The following is a 21,930-nucleotide window of genomic DNA, read 5'->3' as shown; positions in this document are numbered from 1 at the left end:
TCTCGAAACACTTTATAGAGCTAGGCAAGTATACTAATTGTTTTATTAATATTTAATTACTTAAATCATATTTTATTTTACTCCGTTTAAATAATTGATACCATATCATTATAGTATACAGTACTCCAAATTGTATGCAGAAACAACTTGATTTCTTCCAGCCCGCGGTAGAGGGTAGCAGAATCCCAAGTATCTCACGCCATTACGTAGTGCGTTTTTGACGCCACCCATACGAACCTGAGGGATTCGGCTTCATAGGATCTTTACACTCTGCGGCGAATAAGGGATAATAATTTGTCATTGATGACTGTGAAAGCGGCGTTCACACTTAGAATGTAGACGAAATGTGATAGGCATTATAGTGTTGGGATTGGATGATTTAGCAATGCTATCCCAGACATTTCTGCAACAATGGTCGCCAGGTGAATTGTCCGTATGATATTTCGACGATGGCGACACCTGCAGAGCACGACCTTGCATTAGCTGAAGCAGAGAGCAACAAAGAGAAGTCTCAAGTATTCGGAATCCTTAGGTTTCAGGAAGAAAAATCGGCCGGTGAAAAAGCTAGCACCACCACGTCCACGACCATGAGAGCCGGGGACGGGAGATGGCAGGCACCCATATTTGCACTAGCCAGGAAAGCATCAGAGACCTTTTCAGGAAGCAGCAGTCATGTTTTGGCGAAGGTAGCGGAACCCACATCTTTTGTAAACGAATGGAGTGCCCAAGGTAATTTGGAGTTATGTGCTCATCTTGTTTTGTTGTTTGATTTTTCATAAATCAACACAGCTGTCATGTCATCCCGTTCCTGCTCCATACATGTTGCTACAGTATCAAATGCATATATGTCGGTCATTGTTGATTGTGCGACATGAATCTATTTTTCTGCGTGAGCTTACGCATCAGCCGACGAATTTGTTTTGGAATTATTCTCTTATCAATTCAACTCATTCACTGTCAAATGGTGATAACCTTATGTTTTTGTGTGATTAACCAATAGCTAGTTAGAACCACACCCCGAGCTCATATCGTGATGCGATGCTTGCTGCAGTTACTTTGGGTGATTCAGACCAGCTGCATCCCATGTGGAGTGGGAATAGGCCTGTAACGCACAGATTGCACATTAATAGATCTCTCACCTACTGATTACTCTGATCTGAAGCAAAATAGCAGCATGATAGATTGCATCATTTGCCCCATGTGTCAGTTGCATATTTACAGCTAAAGGCCGGTGCAAAACTGTTTCTGATCAATGTTTTCTTCTGGTTCGATCAGAAATAGTAATGAAACACTCATCACAAATTTAGTTGATCAGAAAAGGTTATTTATTAGCCAGGATGAAACCCAATAACGTGCCTACATACGGTGTCATGTCTGTACAACACATATTGCAGAGAACTATGAAATGGAACTATGAAATGTGAGATGATGAATTGATGACTGTTTATTGACATAATGTAGATGGGCATTTCAGATGTCAACATGTGCTGTATGTATGTATGTATGTATGTATGTATGTATGTATGTATGTATGTATGTATGTATGTATGTATGTATGTTTGTGTACACCACTATGCAAAACATAATGGCATGGCTCTTTGTTGACATACTATAGGTAGTGTTTGAATTGACCACTCCCAAATGTGGGTCTGTTTCCTTCCCTCTCCAGCTCTGCGGGACCCTATGGCGATGGAGAGAGCCAACCTGCTGAATATGGCCAAGCTCAGCATCAAAGGCCTGATCGAGTCGGCCCTCAGTTTTGGACGCACCCTGGACTCCGACTACCCCCCACTCCAGCAGTTCTTTGTTGTCATGGAGCACTGCCTCAAACATGGTCTCAGAGGTATTCACTTATCATCGTTACCATGGTGCAGAACTAGTTGAATCCCATTCATAATGTTGACACTATCAGCTCATGGACACATTTTTATTACATAATGATTTGTTATGTTCATTAATCAACACATACTGTATCATCCTCAATGCCCGCTGTTGGCAGGACGTGCCGGGATATATAAATATGCTATAATCTCCCCTTTCCCATTATTTTCTTGATAGTTAAATGCAACAACATATTTTCTCGACTGTGTTGTGTAACATTACCCATGAGATAAGGCTCAATGTTTATTCTTGCACCCGCAGTGAAGAAGTCATTTCTTGGATACAACAAGTCTCTGTGGGGTCCTCTGGAGATGGTGGAGAAGTTGTGTCCCGAGGCAGGAGAGATCGCAGCCAGCGTCAGGGATCTACCAGGACTAAAGTATGGTACCAGAAGAGAGAGAGAGAAATGTCAGCTACAGTCATATGTAGAAAAATGGAGAGATTAACTTCTTGATTAGGGCTTGATTCAATCCGTATCGCCGAAGTTCAGCGATGTAGCACGCTTTAAGTTTTAAGGTCATTTCAGATTGAGCCGACATATGCAGCATTTACCTTGAATGCGGTCTCCGCTAATGAGGGAACGTTGGCTTTAAATGTCAATCATGCTGTAAAGCTGATCTTCAGCGATACGGATTGAATCGAGCCTTAAAAAGCCTTTATTTTCGTGGCATTTAGTTAGAAATAGTTAAGAACAAGACAAACAGGCCAATGCATTTGGGCATGGTGTCAGGCTTCATCTTTACGCCCTGAAACAGGCTGACACCATGCCCAAACACGTTGGCTTTCGTTTGTCATGTTTTTCGGTTAACTAAGGGGGTTTACACATTTGAGCTCACCAGAACAGTGTCTTTTCTTCTCAGAAATGTATATTTTATGAACTTTGTGTTCACGTTGGTTTTGTTTACATTTGTAGGCCCTAATGACCACTACGGTTCACTGCAAGCAGAAAGTGTACTACAGGTTTAAAAGCACTAGGCCTAATTGGATCCCTGTATTCACTGATTTGCTAAAGAGAAACTTGAGCCAGAACAAGGAAGTGCCTCAATGTATTTTTGTACTTTCGCTTCGTGTTTTTCATTAAGACTGAAACTCTGGTGAAGCATAATTTCAGCCCAGATTGTAAAGGGAACCCCATATAGAAAGGTTAAGACATACAGTGCATTCGGAAAGTATTCAGACCTCACATTGTGTTACGTTACAGCCATTTTCTAAAATTGATTAAATGTGATTTCCCCCCCCCCCCTCATCAGTCTACACACAGTAATGACAAAGCAAAACAGGTATTTCATTTTTTTTGCTAATTAAAAAGCAACAATAATAATAATGAAATATGACATTTACACAAGTATTCAGACCCTTTACTCAGTACTTCGTTGAAGCACCTTTGGCTGCGATTATGGCTGCGATTATTCTTGGGTATGACGCTACAAGCTTGGCACACCTGTATTTGAGGAGTTTCTCCCATTCTTCTCTGCAGATTCTCTCAAGCTCTGTCAGGTTGGATATGTAGGTCACTGCACAGCTATTTTCAGGTCTCTCCAGGGATGTTCGATCGGGTTCAAGTCCAAGCTCTGGTTGGGCCACTCCAGAGCCTGGACTTGAACCCGATCGAACATCCCTGGAGAGACCTGAAAATAGCTGTGCAGTGGCCTGCACATCCAACCTGACAGAGCTTGAGAGAATCTACAGAGAAGAATGGGAGAAACTCCTCATAAAGGGTTCAAGTCCAGGCTCTGGTTAGGCCACTCAAGGACATTCAGGGACTTGTCCTGAAGCCACTCCTGCCTTGTCTTGGCTCTGTGGTTAGGGTTGTTGTCCTGTTGGAAGGTGAACCTTCGCCCCAGTCTGAGGTCCTGAGCTCTCTGGAGCAGGTTTTCATCAAGGATCTCTCTGTACTTTCCCCCTTGTTCATCTGTCCCTCGATCCTGACTAGTCTCCTAGGTCCTACCGCTAAAAAACATCCCCACAGCATGATGCTGCCACCAACATCCTTCACCGTAGGGATGGTGTCCGGTTTCCTCCAGACGTGATGCTTGGCATTCAGGCCAAAGAGATCAATCTTGGTTTCATCAAACCAGAGAATCTTGTTTCTCATGGTCTGAGAGTCCTTTAGGTTCCTTTTGGCAAACTCCAAGCGGGCTGTCATGTGCCTTTTACTGAGGAGTGACTTCCGTCTGGCCATTTTACCATAAAGGCCTGATTGGTGGAGTGCTGCAGAGATGGATGCCTCCCATTTCCACAGAGGAACTCTGGAGCTCTGACAGTGACCATCCGGTTCTTGGTTACCTCCCTGACTACGGCCCTTCTCCCCGATTGCTCAGTTTGGCCGTGTGGCCAGCTCTAGGAAGAGTCTTGGTGGTTCCAAACTTCTTCCATTTAAAAATTATGGAGGCCACTGTGTTCAATGCTGCAGACATTTTTTGGTACCCTTCCCTAGATCTGTGTCTCGACACAATCCTGTCTCGGAGCTCTGCGGACAATTCCTTCGACCTCATGACTTGGTTTTTGCTCTGACATGCACTGTCAACTGTGGGACGTTTTATATAGACAGGTGTGTGCCTTTCCAAATCATGTGAAATTAGGGATGCGGTGGCTGTATTACCACCACACCAGCGGTCACGAGTCCTGAAGGTAGTCAAATTCCATGTGATCGTTTACTCACAGTAATTAGGCTTCTCCAAGCTCTGATGCTGCTGATGGTCATTAGTAGCCTACCAAACTTACTAACTGCCTGGTACTCAGCACTCTATTGTCCCTCTAATCACTCTGACGTCAATGCAAATGTAATCTAAAATCTAATCAAACACTTAATGAGAGCCCATAAGCTCGTGTTGCGCAACATTTGTATAGGCTATGCAATTGCGTGAGAACCGAGTGATGGCCTCTATTAAAAAGAGGAGGATCCCATCAGTTTTCTATAGGCTAGGCCTACTATATTTATTTCTCAACTTTCCTAATATTAAGCAAATATTAATCACATTGCTAATCTTTACAACAGGAGTATAGACTACCTAGCTGGCATGAAAATGAACCACAGGAAAAGCATTCTCCATTTGCTATTTACGTGCAGAGATGACATGTATTTTTCCCCCGCCCCTGTTTCCCGACAGGTGCATGATAATAGTTCATTCTAAATCAAAACAAATTTCACACATATATCATTTAGTATATGTAAAGACAAGATTAAATCAAGAAATAGTGTGATCGGTGACAATATTAGCCTATCACTTGTGAATGATGCCCAGCTTAAGGCAAACAGTGCATTCTTTTTTTCCCTTCTACTTTTTCAAATAATAGTCGCACACCTCATGTAGCATACCCCATAGGCCTATATGTTTTGATAAGGGTTGTAATCACAACTAAAGTGGCCAAATAACTTCTTTAAAATTAAGCACATTAATCTGCTTTACAACAGGTGTAGAGTCTAACTGACATACAGCGCGTGAGTTTCAAGGTCTGGGAAGATATCTTTCACCATAAAAATGCACATTAATAATAAAAGCATTACATGCATAATCACATTTGTGTTCACTTTTGATAATGGTGTTTTCCCGTTAATAGAACAACATTTGCTCTTATAGCCTACTGCCGTGTGCGCATCGCTGCGCTTATAATGTGAAGAAATATTCTGATAGTTTATCAACATTTTAAGCTAAACGTTCTGATCTGTTGCGTCAGCCTCATTGCATAAAATGTTTTTTTTTTGATTGCTAGTGGTTATGTTCATTTGGGATCTATCGCATCCCGCAACTGTCCCAGACTATGTTTGGAATATTTATTTCTCGCACAGAATAGGTTAACTTTTGTACTATGGGGGATAGTAGATTGACATAGGCTAGTGCTTTTGCTGTTCGTTAGGCCTAAAACTAAATGTGGACAGTTCTTGCAATATCTTCAATATGCACCTCAGATTTGGATACGGACGCACGCAGTTGCGTCACCGATGTGTCTGTCTTCACTTGAAAGACATTATCAAGTGCTTATCAAATTGTGAATGAGAGATTGATGAAGTACAGCCTGCGCAAAAAAACAAAGCAGAGCTCATGCCTTTTCAAGCGACTTTTTTCAAATCATCATTAGTCACATCATGCAGCCTTACAATGTATTACAAATCAAAACATATAGACCCACGTTTGTAGAACAACTAAAGTTACATTAATAACTCTAAATTTAAGCATATAGGAATACCTATTTTTTTTACGGGTCAACAAAGAATTGCGCACTCCCTCAAATCGTTTGGAGAAAACATCTTTCTTCAATTTTATTCTTCATACTATAAAATAATATAAAATGATGCCACAGAATTCTAAGCAAATCTTTTCTGCTAAATGAACTAGTGTAGCCCACAGCCATTTGGCATAGCGAGATGAGGACCTAACATAAGGACAACTCAGAGTATGCTATTCTGTTCTTCTGAAATAGACTACATTTTCTTCATATCATGCTTCTTTAGACCGGTCTAAAATAAATAATGGATTTATTGTGAAGGTGAAGGCTATATTATATGGATTTATTAGACTTTTTAAAATGTAGATGTTCCAAAGGTCAGCATCAGTGGCTTGTAGGCTGTGTGTGGAAGCCAGGAGATGCTAAATGTGTTTATTCTAATTAACAGTCAATTACCGTGAGACCGACAGTTATTTGCTTGACAATCACCGGCTGACAAAATGTTGTGACCGCCACAGCCCTATGTCCAATCAATTGAATATATAACACAAGTGGGCTCCAATCAAGTTGTAGAAACAGCTTAAGGATGAGCAATGGAAACAGGATGCACCTGAGCTGAATTTCTAATCTCATTGCAAAGGGTCTGAAGACTTACCTTTTTTGCAAAAATATATATATTTTTTCATCTTTGTCATTATTTGATGAGGGGGGGAAATTATTCAATCCATTTTAGAATAAGGCTGTAATTTAACAAAATTAGAAAAAGGGAAGGGTCTGAATACTTTGCACTGTATGTTCTATAACCTAGGAAAGCAAGCATACACATTTTCCTCTGTGTGCTATAAAGATGATGACTCAGCCGGGCTGTTAAACATGGAAACATCTTGCATGTCGATCATAAATCATGCACGCCACATCTAATGTCAACACACATACAGTACACAGTGTTTGGATATTTTTATATGACTCATCCACTAGTTAGTATTGTCCCCCACCCAATGGGCCGCTCTTCACTTTGAAATTAAATACGAATATCATATATCAATATGTATTGTTGGACTAATGGCTGTAGTTTTTGTTCCGTTATTGTAGGACTCCGCTGGGCAGAGCTCGGGCCTGGCTGCGTCTAGCCCTGATGCAGAAGAGGCTGGCTGATTACCTCCGCCTTCTGATCACCAGAAAGGACCTGCTAAGGTACTGGAAGGACACCCAGTCTCAACTCACTCACACACTGGTTTTTCTCACACACATCTTCATCTCCATTCAAAGTCCTTGGGCCGGCAGACAGAGAGCCTCCTCGGTAGTGGTTCACCATCTGCTTCTCAGCAGACGAGACGCTAATACCTTCAGATGGGTAGAGGTGGTGTCAGTTATTTTCTATAAGAAAACTGTTAGAATAAGCAGTGATGGTATATACAGTGCCTATCATAAGTATTCACCCCCCTTGAAGCTTCACATTTTATTGTTACAAAAGTGAAATTTCATTTTTAAAATATGGTCAATGATCTACACAAAACACTGTCAAAGTGGAATGAAAATCCACAGCATAATTATTAACTTGACCGTGCTTAATTTGTTATTGTTACCCATCTACCAATCACTGCCCTTATTTATGAGGCTTTCTCAAAGCTCCCTGGTCTTTGTAGTGGTATCTGTGTTTGAAATTCAATACTTGAATGAGAAACCTTACAGATGTTGTATGTATGGCGGACAGAGGACGAGGTAGTCATTCAAAAATCATGTCAACCCCTATTATTTCACAAATTGTGAGTCCATGTAACTTATTATGATTTAAGCCAAATTTGACTCCTGAACTAACTTATGCAACAACTATATTTGAGTTATTAATTTGTAAACATTGTATGTGATGATGATTTGATGTGAAATATGTTTCGCTGTGCGTTTTGCACCCACAGTGATTTCTATGAGAATTCTGCTGTGATGGTAGAGGAGGAGGGTGCTGTCATCGTTGGCCTGCTGGTGGGACTCAATGTGATCGATGCCAACCTTTGTGTCAAGGGAGAAGACTTGGATACACAGGTGAGTCACTCCCCCCCCTCCCCCCCACTTCAGTCATTGTTCTAAAATTCCCCATGACAGCCTTTAAAATAGGCAAGTGAGAGGACACCTCAATGTTATTCAGGGTCCTACCCGCAGACGCAGCGTTCCTTTCACCTCGTGGAGAGCACTCGTCGCATCCCAACAAACTAATCACACTAGTATCTACAACTGTCAAAGCCAATAGTATAATCTAAACTGTTCAGCTGTGCTTCTAGTCTATTCAGATTGTAGCAGCAGACGTTTACACTCCAGCTGTTTCAGCCCAATTTGAGAAGGAATATACTGGTCAAAGTCTATGTAGAAATGTTCAACATACTGGCTGTGTGACATTTTACATTTCTTAGGTTGGGGTCATTGACTTCTCCATGTACTTGAAAAATGACATTGATGACTACAGAAGTGAAGAAAGGTAAAGATACTCTTGTTACTTTAACGAGATGGAATATATCCATTAAAATATATCTACTACTACACATTGTCTTGGATACGATGAGAAAGATACAAGTACAGTTGAAGTCGGAAGTTTACATACACTTAGGTTGGAGTCATTAAAACTCGTTTTTCAACCACTTCACAAATTTCTTGTTAACAAACTATAGTTTTGGCAAGTCGGTTAGGACATTTACTTTGTGCATGACACAAGTAATTTTTCCAACAATTGTTTACAGACAGATTATTTTACATAATTCACTGTATCACAATTCCAGTGGGTTAGAAGTTTACATACACTAGTTGACTGCCTTTAAACAGCTTGGAAAATTCCAGAAAATTATGTCATGGCTTTAGAAGCTTCGGATAGGCTAATTGACATCATTTGAGTCAATTGGAGGTGTATCTGTGGATGTATTTCAAGGCCTACCTTCAAACCCAGTGCCTCTTTGCTTGACATCATGGGAAAATCAAAAGAAATCAGCCAAGACATCAGAAAAAAAATTGTAGACCTCCACAAGTCTTGGTTCATCCTTGGGAGCAATTTCCAAACGCCTGAAGGTACCACGTTTATCTGTACAAACAATAGTACACAAGTATAAACACCATGGGACCACGCAGCTGTCATACCGCTCAGGAAGGAGACGCGTTCTGTCTCCTAGAGATGAACGTACTTTGGTGCGAAAAGTGCAAATCAATCCCAGAACAACAGCAAAGGACCTTGTGAAGATGCTGGAGGAAACGGGTAAAAAAGTATCTATATCCACAGTACAACAAGTCCTATATCGACATAACCTGAAGACTGCTCAGCAAGGAAGAAGCCACTGCTCCAAAACCGCCATAAAAAAGCCAGACTACGGTTTGCAACTGCACATGGGGACAAAGATCGTACTTTTTGGAGAAATGTCCTCTGGTCTGATGAAACAAAAATGGAACTGTTTGGCCATAATGACCATCGTTATGTTTGGAGGAAAAAGGGGAGGCTTGCAAACCGAAGAACACCATCCCAACCGTGAAGCACGGGGGTGGCAGCATCATGTTGTAGGGGTGCTTTGCTGCAGGAGGGACTGATGCACTTTACAAAATAGATGGCATCATGAGGGAGGAAAATTACATGGATATATTGAAGCAACATCTCAAGACATCAGTCAGTCAGTTAAAGCTTGGTCACAAATGGGTCTTCCAAATGGACAATGACCACAAGTATTCTTCCACAATTGTTGCAAAATGGCTTAAGGACAACAAAGTCAAGGTATTGGAGTGGCCATCACAAAGCCCTGACCTAAATCCCATAGAAAATTTGTGGGCAGAACTGAAAAAGTGTTTGCGAGCAAGAAGGCCTACAAACCTGACTCAGTTACATCAGCTCTGTCAGGAGGAATGGGCCAAAGTTCGCCCAACTTATTGTGGGAAGCTTGTGGAAGGCTACCTGAAATGCTTGACCCAAGTTAAACAATTTTAACGGCAAATTATACCAAATGATGAAAGAAATAAAAGCTTAAAGAAATTATTCTCTACTATTATTCTGACATTTCACATTCTTAAAATAAAGTGGTGATCCTAACTGACCTAAGACAGAGAATTTCTACTACGATTAAGTGTCAGGAATTGTGAAAAACTGAGTTTAAATTTATTTGGCTAAGGTGTATTTAAACTTCCAACTTCAACTGTATGTCAAAATACTTAACACTTTCGAACATAAGTGTTCTCTTTTCTGATTTATCTTCCATGATTTGTTTTCCCAATAGAAATGGTCAAATAGCAGCCATCCTGGACCAGAAGAACTACGTTGAAGAATTAAACAGGCAGCTTAAGTAAGTATTTTAATATTTTTCTTTACCAAACTGTATCGTTGTGATTTTCTTTATTTTTTTTGTGTGTGTGTGTGTGATAATCGCTCAACTGTGTTTTTTGCTGAGGAAGCTCTTATTTAGACCAAGTTGTTGGCACTGGTTACGTAAATAAAGATGTCTCTTCTCTTCTATAGTCTTACGCTCATTGCACAACCTCAACCTCTAAAGAACTCACGCTCACTAGTTCAACTGCAGGAAGTGTAATTCTAAAAGACAATGAAAGTACTCGTGTTTTGTGGGGACCTTTTTAAGTCTGTTTTAAACATGCGATACTTGAAGCAGTGTGCTTCTTCAAACACCTGTTGGGAGAGATTAAATATGAAATGGCACTAAATTAGCACTTGTATCTTTGGCACAGTTCTTCAGTACACGGCTTACAAGGGAGGGTCGATAACTTGGAGAAATCAAACTCTAAACTCATTGAGGAGGTATGGCAAAGTCTATCATTAGTACAGTACTAACATTATGAATCATTTACCATTTTATACATCTGATTTGGTATTCATTTGAACTTCTTTTCATTGTAGCTGGCGATTGCAAAAAACAACATAATCAAACTACAAGAGGAGAATCATCAGCTTAGAAATGAGAACACTATTATTCTCATGAAAGCTCAGCAGCAACTTGAGGTATGCTTTTTACAATGTCCTGTTCTCTCTCTGTGTCCGTCAAATGTAAAACCGTGTTCCTCATTTGTGGTGTTTGTGGTATTAGGAATTGTGGGTTTGGTCTAATCCACTAATGTCACCTCTGATGTGTCACTGTCTGTCAGGTGACCCAGGTGGACGTGGACGTGGAGCTGAACACCTACAAGAAGTCGAGGCAGGGCCTGGACGAGATGTACAACGAGGCCAGGAGGCAGCTCAGGGAGGAGTGTCAACTACGCCAGGTCTGTCATCATCCAGCATTTCCTCTTGATCATTTTTCTATATGGGGCACATCTTCAGTTGAAACCCATTGAAGCCAATGTTTTTTTTCTAGGCAGAGGAAGCAGCTAATGTAGAAAGGGGAGACTATCTCACCTTTACAAAAGAGGAAACATTGCCAACATAAGCCAATGCAGAATTCTGAAATGGTCATCTTTGGTTGTAAGGAGCATTCAGTAGCATGGTCTGTGTGAGAAAGGTCAGTGCTTTACAGTGGAGCAGAATTTGCAGGATTTGGGGTGACGGACAGCTGTTCTCCTTGTCCCCCGCTGTAGGATGTGGAGAATGAGTTGGTGGTGCAGGTGAGCATGAAGCAGGAGATGGATCTGGCCATGAAACTGTTGGAGAAGGACATCCACGAAAAGCAGGACACACTGATCGGCCTCCGCCACCAGCTGGACGAAGTCAAGGCCATCAACGTGGAAATGTACTCAAAAATGCAGGTGCCGTGGAACTTTTTGTGTGGCGGATTTTGCTGGTGCTTTTGTGCATAGAGTAGGCTATGTTGTTTATGTTATCAGGTTATGTTCCAGTGACTATACTGATCTGATGGCTTTGCTGTGTTGTCGACCAGACTTCCGATGACGGCATGAAACAGAAGAACGACATGATCACTCGTTTGGAGGAGAAGACCAATCAAATCACAGCAACCATGAAACAGCTGGAACAAAGGTAAGGGAGTTGACTTAAAATATCCTCTTAAATTATTTGAAGGTAATATTTAAGGCCCGGTTTCCTGGACACAGAGTAAACCTTTCCCTGGACTAAAAAGTACATTCAATGGAGATTTATTGTCTGGGACTAGGCTTAATCTGTGTGCGGGAAACCGGCCCAGTGGCATGCAAAGTATTTTCTCTTTTTGCATGTAGGTGTATTGTTATGAATGTATGTTTTACCATATTACAAATCCATTTTGGAGCATTGACTTGGCTGTAGTCTTGTTGTGTGATGTGATGTGACCGTAGCTTTGTCATGTCTCAGTCAACATGGACCATCCCTCCCTTTCTCTTCCATTCGTTTAAAGCCATCTTCTTTGTGATATTTCTATGAGAATACTTTGCTTAACAATTTCTTATTTATTTTGGTCAAATGGAAGTTCCCTGATTTTGACTTCCTATTTCTCTTTTCTTTTCCTTGTCTTTTATTGCTTCCATCTTTTACCCTCATATGTTTAATTTCATACATATTTCTACATTGATCTTTTACCCTCATATGTTTAATTTCATACATATTTCTACATCGATACACTTCCTGTTTTGTCTACTTGGTCTCAATAGTGATAAAGATTTGCTAAGCCAGACGCGAACGCTCGCCATGTCATTCGTAAAATGTGCCAGCGCAGACACTGAGCACCAATACAAGCTTGTTAAAGACATCTCTTTCTGAGCATTCAAACACAACCACTAACTCTCAGCAAACACTAGGCAGAGGATTTGTTCATATGCAGTATCGTAAAGTAATGGGTTGACGGTTCTTAAAAAGTTTGTTGGTTTTTTAATCAGTCTAATGTTAAGATGAGCTTCTTTCACTAAAGGAAGTTTTGTAGTGCATCCTGTTATTGTGGTACTGTAATAACTAATACACTCAAACATATCTGTAAGAGCAAATACTCTACTCATTATAGCCAATAAAAAGTATAATAATTGTCTTTTATCACATGAAACAATAAAGTTAGATGTTTTGAAATTGTGGTCGTGGAATGAATCTTTTAAAGTAATTGCCAGCATTAAATCACCTCCCTGATTGTGTCCATAGAAATGTTAAACTGTCCTGCCACTGTCTGACCATCTTCTCTTCAGAATGGTCTGCCTGTAGATGTCTGACCATCTTCTCTTCAGAATGGTCTGCCTGTAGATGTCTGACCATCTTCTCTTCAGAATGGTCTGCCTGTAGATGTCTGGCCATCTTCTCTTCAGAATGGTCTGCCTGTAGATGTCTGGCCATCTTCTCTTCAGAATGGTCTGCCTGTAGATGTCTGGCCATCTTCTCTTCAGAATGGTCTGCCTGTAGATGTCTGGCCATCTTCTCTTCAGAATGGTCTGCCTGTAGATGTCTGGCCATCTTCTCTTCAGAATGGTCTGCCTGTAGATGTCTGGCCATCTTCTCTTCAGAATGGTCTGCCTGTAGATGTCTGGCCATCTTCTCTTCAGAATGGTCTGCCTGTAGATGTCTGGCCATCTTCTCTTCAGAATGGTCTGCCTGTAGATGTCTGGCCATCTTCTCTTCAGAATGGTCTGCCTGTAGATGTCTGGCCATCTTCTCTTCAGAATGGTCTGCCTGTAGATGTCTGGCCATCTTCTCTTCAGAATGGTCTGCCTGTAGATGTCTGGCCATCTTCTCTTTAGAATGGTCTGCCTGTAGATGTCTGGCCATCTTCTCTTTAGATGGTCTGCCTGTAGATGTCTGGCCATCTTCTCTTTAGATGGTCTGCCTGTAGATGTCTGGCCATCTTCTCTTCAGAATGGCCTGCCTGTAGATGTCTGGCCATCTTATCTTTTTAGAATGGTCTGCCTGTAGATGTCTGGCCATCTTCACTTCAGAATGGTCTGCCTGTAGATGTTTGGCCTCCCCCTTTTCTTTTGCCAGTTTGTCCCATTGCATCCCAACCCCCTGCACCCCTTTTTCCTTGTGATTGGAGCCTCAGTTTTACCCAGTTGGTTTGAATTACACCAGATTACAGGAGGTTGATCGGGACCGCTGGGTCGCAGAAGATGGAGCGCACAAATTCAAGCAGGACTTTATCAACAAAGCCGACAGCCTCCAAAAGCAGATAGCCCAGAGAGAGAAGCAGAGGTAAGTACACATCCATACGGTATATTTACAGCAGCTCTTAGCACTTGTTCCTTCTATATAATAAATATATTGTTTGTCTCTGTACCAAAATGAAGATTTGGGGCTCTATTCATTCCGTATCGCGGAAATTCAGCGCTACAGTGTGATTTGAAATTTAAAGGCAGTGTTCCCGTGCTAGCAGAGAGTGCCTTCATGGAAAACGCTACAAAATGTCGACTCAGTTGGAAATTACTTTTAAATGTTTAGCGCCAATCTTCAGCGATACAGACTGAATAGAGTTATCCGGGATGTTGTTCCTATTGTAGGTTGCAGCTGGAGACAGACCTAAAGATTGAGAAGGAGTGGCAGCAGACCTTACAAAACAACCTGGAGAGGGAACGAGACATCGTCGCCCAGCTCAGTGCTGAAGCCCAGCAAATAAATGGACTTAAAAAGGTTTGTGAGGGTTCCTCGTAGGGCTTTTTGTGACATTGTGGCATTTAAAAAGTATTATGTTCAAGTTCAACATATTTTCCATTTTACGTTGTGTCACAGGGATAGAGTATATTTACACACAGTGGACTGATGTATTTGACATGTTTTTCTCCAGGAGTTCCACAGGCTGCAGGATGAGAACAGCCAGCTGACTGGAATATGTGACGAACAGGAACAGGCCCTGGAGGAGCTGGGATGCAAACTTAGCGAGTACTTGTCTATTTTAAACTCCTCGTTTGATGTGTTTTTATTTAACACGTCTGTCTTTCAAAAAGGAATGCGCCCTCTTACTCTCAGAGCAATCTCAACGTACCTTTTCAGAAAGGAGTGGCAGGGGCAACATGCTTTTATGTTGTGGAGGGACTATAATCACATCCATGATCCTTTTACATGCCTCTTGGCCTTAGTTAGTGCACATACTGTTGCAAAGTTCCAGTTAGGAATTTTGTATGAGTAAATTGAGAGACGTGAACTCTAAACTGATGCCTGGCTTTTCTTATTCTTAACACAGATCAAAACTTAAAATCGAGGACATAAAAGAGGCAAATGAAGCTCTTCAGGTAAGTGTCTCTCGAGTTCTACATTGTTATTCAAGTGAAAGTTCAGTCCAATCAGACCATTTTTTTGTTCTTATGAAAACAACTGATCTACTAACATGCATGTTGACCTTGGCCCATGCTGTTTCATGAGTCGCCTATCTAACAATCAAATATTCCAGGGGGGCCAGATCTGGCTGAAGGACAAAGACGCCAACATCTGTAAACTGTGTGAGAAGGAGTTCTCCATCTCTCGGAGAAAGGTTAGGTTAAACTCATTACATTTTTTTGTGTGAAATTAATTGGGACAGTGCTTAACCAGCATGCAACACAAAAAGATGTGACATAGTTGCCATTCTAATTGTAAAACTATGCAAACCATAACGCATATCTTTTCCTTGTGGTGTACTTCTTGCCTAGGTTAGCTGATTTGTTTTCCATGCGTCTCATTTCTCTAGCACCACTGTAGAAACTGTGGGGAGATCTTCTGCAATGCCTGCTCTGACAACGAGCTGCCCCTCCCTGCTTCGCCAAAACCAGTGAGGGTCTGTGATACGTGCCACGCCCTTCTTCTCCAACGCTGTTCCTCAAATGCCACATGAGATGCCTCCTTTCAGCCCCATCCACAGCTTTAACTCAGCCCCCCCCCCCCCCCCCCCCCTGCTGTTCAGACTACCAGGAAACCGCCAAGTTTGTGTGACTGTTATCAGGTATCAAGCATTTATGTTCTCCTAGGTGTTGTCCTTTGTGTAACATAAGATTTGAGATGTTATATCTGTGACACTTATGACACTAAGGCTGCGTTTAGATAGGCAGCCCAATTCTGATGATTTTTTTTCACTTTTGACCAATCATATCAGATATTTTGCCAATATTTGGGCAGAAGATCAGAAGTGGGCTGCCTGTCTCCACAATAGACTAAAACCATGTGGGCAGCTGAGCATGTCATTCCAAATCTGCAGTAAGAATATCAAGAGACGATGCAAAGTATGTTTCTCTACGGACGGAGGAATACAGTGGTTGAGCCTGTTGTGATAAGCCGTGGAGTCATTGGACATAATCATATTTTGGTTTTGTTGTGTTATTTCACTTGAATGTGGATGGTGTTACCTGTTGTAATTCACACGTGCCTCTAATAAGCCAAAATACTGAATGAGTACCTTTCACAGATTTGTTTCTGTATGATAGAATGCAGGCACATTTCAGAAGTATGTTTACCAAAAGCACTAATGTTCCCAATGCTGCCTTGGTTATGAAGAAGAAGAAACTACATGAAACAGCACAGCAAATGTATATGTTGTACTTTTGATTACTGACTGAAAAACACAATATTAACTTAAGTAGGTCTAATTCATTATTAACTTAACAATAACTATTATTATCATTAAAATATACTGTAGCTACCTAACGTAGCAAATTCTTACGTTTGGAAACATACCCATCTTGTATTTATTTTTGAAAGTGGAAAAAATATTTCATTTCAGAGTATTTGTTATTTTTCTGCACATTTTATTTGAATATTTGTCATACAAGTTTAAAATCTTGTATCACAAAGTGACAAATAATTTAAGATGTACTGTACATTAATTTGTGTTTACCAAATTATACACTTGCTGTGTATTTTGTTTTGTATTCAATCAGCAAAACAGTGTGTTTCAATGTATAATTTTACAAAACTGGAATGAATACTTTTCATTAAAAATAAATGGATATGGTACATCTCACATAATCAAAATATGCTGTGTGCCGTATCAGTTTTCAATATATTCTCTTGTTCACTAGATGCCAGTTACTTTGCAGTGCATCAAAGTTGTCCAGGTCCTGAGGCAGCAAAGCATCCCCAAACCATCCCACTACCACCACCATGCTTGACCGTTGGTATGAGGTTCTTACTGTGTTTGTTTTTGGCCAGACATAATGGGACCCATTTCATCCAAAAAGTTGACTTAAGTTTGCCAAGAAGCACCTGGATGATCATCAAGACTCTTGGAAGAATGTTCTATGGACAGATGATTCAGAAGTTTAACTTTTTGGATGACATGTGGTCCCATTATGCAAGCAGGGTGGTGGTAGTGTGATGGTTTGGGGATGCTTTGCTGCCTCAGGGCCTGAATGACTTGCCTTAATAGAAGGAACCATGAATTCTGCTCCGTATCAGAAAATTCTACAGGAGAATGTCAGGCCATCCGTCTGTGATCAGAAGCGCAGTTGGGTCATGCAGCAAGACAATGATCCAAAACACAAGCAAGTTTACATGAAAATGGCTAAAAAGCCACAAATGTGAAGTTTTGGAATGGCCTAGTCCAGACCTAATCAATTGAGATATGGCAGGACTTGAAACGAGCAGTTAATGCTTGAAAACCCACAAATGTCGCTGAGTTAAAGCAGTTCAAATCAAATTTGACTTGTCACGTGCCAAATACAACCTTACAGTAAAGTGCTTACAAGCCCTTAACCAACAATGCAGTTTTAAGAAAAATAAGTGTTAAGAAAGTATTTACTAAAATACACTTTTTTTTAAAAATAAATAAGAAAAATGCATGCAAGTGGGCCAAAATTCCTCCACAGCGATGTGAAAGACTGATCAACAATTGCAGGAAGCATTTGGTTGCTGTCATTGCAGCTTAAGGTGACACAACCAGTTATTGAGTGTAAGGGTTCAATTTCTTTTTCACACAGGGGAATTGGGTGATGCATAACTTTGTTAATTAATTATTTTTTTTAATGTTTGTAAATTCAGGTTCCCTTTATCTAATATTAGGTTTTGGTTGAAGATCTGATAACATTCAATATAAAAAATATGCAAAAATAGAGAATCTGAAAGGGGGCAAATACTTTTTCACGGCACTGTATGATATGGTCATTAGTGGACTTTCAATGGATTTTCAATGAAAATATTACACAATACACACTGCACCATTCTACGACATCAATCACCTGAATAGGGCCTGCCACACACATCTTGTGTCTGATTTGCTCTTGCAAATGTATGGGGAAAATACTTTAGGGCAGGGAGAGGTGGGGAGGGCTCCAGACTTCAGGGAAGGGAGAGGTGGGGAGGGCTCCAGACTTCAGGGAAGGGAGAGGTGGGGAGGGCTCCAGACTTCAGGGAAGGGAGAGGTGGGGAGGGCTCCAGACTTCAGGGAAGGGAGAGGTGGGGAGGGCTCCAGACTTCAGGGAAGGGAGAGGTGGGGAGGGCTCCAGACTTCAGGGAAGGGAGAGGTAGGGAGGGCTCCAGACTTCAGGGAAGGGAGAGGTAGGGAGGGCTCCAGACTTCAGGGAAGGGAGAGGTAGGGAGGGCTACAGACTTCAGGGAAGGGAGAGGTAGGGAGGGCTCCAGACTTCAGGGAAGGGAGAGGTGGGGAGGGCTCCAGACTTCAGGGAAGGGAGAGGTGGGGAGGGCTCCAGACTTCAGGGAAGGGAGAGGTGGGGAGGGCTCCAGACTTCAGGGAAGGGAGAGGTGGGGAGGGCTCCAGACTTCAGGGAAGGGAGAGGTGGGGAGGGCTCCAGACTTCAGGGAAGGGAGAGGTGGGGAGGGCTCCAGACTTCAGGGAAGGGAGAGGTGGGGAGGGCTCCAGACTTCAGGGAAGGGAGAGGTGGGGAGGGCTCCAGACTTCAGGGAAGGGAGAGGTGGGGAGGGCTCCAGACTTCAGGGAAGGGAGAGGTGGGGAGGGCTCCAGACTTCAGGGAAGGGAGAGGTAGGGAGGGCTCCAGACTTCAGGGAAGGGAGAGGTAGGGAGGGCTCCAGACTTCAGGGAAGGGAGAGGTAGGGAGGGCTACAGACTTCAGGGAAAGGAGAGGTAGGGAGGGCTCCAGACTTCAGGGAAGGGAGAGGTGGGGAGGGCTCCAGACTTCAGGGAAGGGAGAGGTAGGGAGGGCTCCAGACTTCAGGGAAGGGAGAGGTGGGGAGGGCTCCAGACTTCAGGGAAGGGAGAGGTAGGGAGGGCTCCAGACTTCAGGGAAGGGAGAGGTGGGGAGGGCTCCAGACTTCAGGGAAGGGAGAGGTGGGGAGGGCTCCAGACTTCAGGGAAGGGAGAGGTAGGGAGGGCTCCAGACTTCAGGGAAGGGAGAGGTGGGGAGGGCTATGTGATCTCTAATCATGTACAGTTTTACACTTTGGACTCTTCTCTGACAACACCCCCCCGTCCCCCCCGCCCGCATTCGAACATTGACCCCATGTGCAAGCAATGACTCAAGTATTTTCTTTAAGCTTAATGTTTTCATTAAGCCCCACTTTAAACTGTTTACCACAGTTGTGAATTCTGTGAATGTATTGTAATGTTTTTAAAATTGCATAACTGCCTTAATTTTGCCGGACCCCAGGAAGAGTAGCTGCTGCCAAGGGGATCCATAATAAATACAAATACAAAAGACCAGCAACACTTCCTTTGACCTAGCTTTTTGTTCAAACTTCTCTGTTTTGTATTCTAGGGACTCTAGTGAGTAGACTGGACCCTGGTTTTACAGACACAATTTATAGTTTTTTCTGTAAAGTGCTATACTTTTATGTGATGTATACAGTAGGCTACTTAAGTATCAAAAGTAAATGTAATTGCTAAAATATACTTAAGTATCAAAAGTAAAAGTATACATTTCAAATGCCTTATATAAAGCAAAGCAGACGGCACCATTTTCTGTTTATTTATTTATTTACAGAGAGCCAGGGACAGACTCCAACACTCAGGCGTCCTTTACAAATGAAACATGTGTGTTTAGTGAGTCTGCCAGATCAGAGGCAGTAGTGATGACCAGGGATGTTATCTTGATAAGTGTGTGAATTGGACAATTTCCCTGTCCTCCTAAGCATTCAAAATGTAAGGAGTAATTTTGGATGTCAGGGAAAATGTATGGAGTAAAAAGTACATTTTTATTTTTTTATTTTAAATGTGACGTAATAGTTGTCCAAAATATACATAGTAAAGTACAGATCCCCCCCCCCCCAAAAAAAAGTAGTACTTTAAAGTATTTTTACTTAAGTACTTTACACCACTGGAAATATGCCTACCTTGAAAATGTAAATATTTCCTCAATTTGGTACTTGAAAAGTCCTTGTAATTATTGTAGCCAATTTACAAGTTCTCCTGCTGCCTTATAATGATGCATGATTTAATTTTTGATCTGTTTTTGTGAGAGATGTGGCCACTTTCCTTTGTTTCCTGCCGCTTCAATTGGAGGGTGTTGTGCTACTCTGTTGCGGTAAAACCACGTGCGGTTATTATGAGGACAACAACATGTTGGCTTCAACTTGGCTTTCCATACAAATCCTTCCATTACAAAAGGAACCCATTTTTGTTCGCTTTCTCATTATAAAAATAGCAATGGTGAGAGTGAAATGGTGAGATTAATGCTACGGCTATTAATGGATGTATTATCTGTGCCTGCTTCGGCCACAATAGGCTTCAGAAAATCGACATGCATGCATCCAATTTATTTAGTCAGGCACGTCCACATTATTCTATGTTAGGCCCTATTTCTATAAATATCCCTAGTGAATTGATGTTGATCATATGTTGTCTGCTTGATTGACATTGATATTATTATTTGACCCTGCTGGTCATCTATGAACATTTGAACATCTTGGCCGTGTTCTGTTATAATCTCCACCCGGCACAGCCAGAAGAGGACTGGCCACCCCTCCATAGCCTGGTTCCTCTTTAGGTTTCTTCCTAGGTTCTGGCCTTTCTAGGGGGAATTCCTAGCCACTGTGCTTCTACACCTGCATTGCTTGCTGTTTAGGGTTTTAGGCTGGGTTTCTGTACAGCACATTGTGACATCAGCTGATGTAAGAAGGGCTTTATAAATACATTTGATTGATTAATTGATTGACAGCAAGGCCTCCTTAGATTTAAGAGAGAAAGCATCAAGGTAATGAGTTCATGTTTTCTATTTATTTAGTCCGGTATGTCCACATTATTCTATAAATGATACAATTGTATATCATTGAGGTCCTTGAAAATTGTAATTTTAAATGCTTAAAGGATGTATAATCCTAGGCATATTTTGTTGTATAGGTAGAGTTATGGGCCAATTTGCATATATTCCTCTAAGTACATGTGGAACTGCATAAATTATTTATACCATTTTGAAATGTTGATCCCGATGTCACACATTGGCCCCATTGTTTATAGAAAGACCCATACATTGCACTGTACACAATTATCTGTACAAAACATGAGTTTGAACAAAAAGCTAGGTCATATGAAGTGCGGCTGGACTTCTACGGTGGTCAAACAGTTTAATGTGGGGTGCTTGGACACTGTACAGGCAAAACAATCGATTGTGTGTCCATAAAACCAGGGTCCAGTCTACTCACTAGAATCCCTAGACTACAAAACAGATGAGTTTGAACAAAAAGCTAGGTCATAGGAAGTGTTGCTAGACTTTTACTGTGGTCAAATAGGTTTGTGTGTGGCCCCTGGACATATAGCACTGTACAGGAAAAACTATTGATTGTTTGTGTCCATAAAACATGGGTCCAGTCTGCACTTTTGTGCTGTCGCTTTAACTATTTTAGCTTAGTCTTTGTTTGCTTCCAGTGTGAAATAAAATGCCATTCTATGCCAGACTTTAACTGTTGGCTTTGCCCTATAACTGAGGTGACACATTCTGACTATTAGCAGGTGATTAGGTGAGAAGCTAACTGCTTCAGCAAAAACAATGGAAACAATGTGATCAGTAAATGGAGTGTTAACTGTCTGGCATACCTGGAAATTACCTACATTATCCTAATGATGAGAAGGCTGCAGACTTCACACATTTAAATCAGCCAGCCTTACGTGCCAAAAAATGCACCAGGTCAAGTGTTTGGTG

At 41.6% G+C, this 21,930-nt stretch overlaps 1 protein-coding gene across 1 annotated transcript; it reads left to right on the top strand.

The window, feature by feature from the left end:
- Window positions 1-242: 242 nt before the first annotated feature.
- Window positions 243-16,839, top strand: LOC120029601 (RUN and FYVE domain-containing protein 2-like). Its single transcript, XM_038974887.1, has 18 exons — window positions 243-729; window positions 1,670-1,843; window positions 2,143-2,260; window positions 7,141-7,242; window positions 7,965-8,088; window positions 8,454-8,518; window positions 10,287-10,352; window positions 10,750-10,819; window positions 10,919-11,020; window positions 11,164-11,280; window positions 11,593-11,760; window positions 11,892-11,989; window positions 13,991-14,110; window positions 14,416-14,545; window positions 14,700-14,794; window positions 15,096-15,144; window positions 15,303-15,383; window positions 15,579-16,839. The coding sequence occupies exons 1-18, from the start codon at window positions 450-452 to the stop codon at window positions 15,720-15,722; spliced, it is 2,103 nt and encodes a 700-aa protein (XP_038830815.1). The 5' UTR covers window positions 243-449; the 3' UTR covers window positions 15,723-16,839.
- The last annotated feature ends 5,091 nt before the right edge of the window (window positions 16,840-21,930 follow it).

Source organism: Salvelinus namaycush, chromosome 35 (genome assembly GCF_016432855.1).
Source record: "Salvelinus namaycush isolate Seneca chromosome 35, SaNama_1.0, whole genome shotgun sequence".
NCBI lineage: Eukaryota > Metazoa > Chordata > Actinopteri > Salmoniformes > Salmonidae > Salvelinus > Salvelinus namaycush.
Note: the sequence above shows the minus strand (reverse complement) of the source record. Positions and strands in the feature narration are given on the sequence as shown.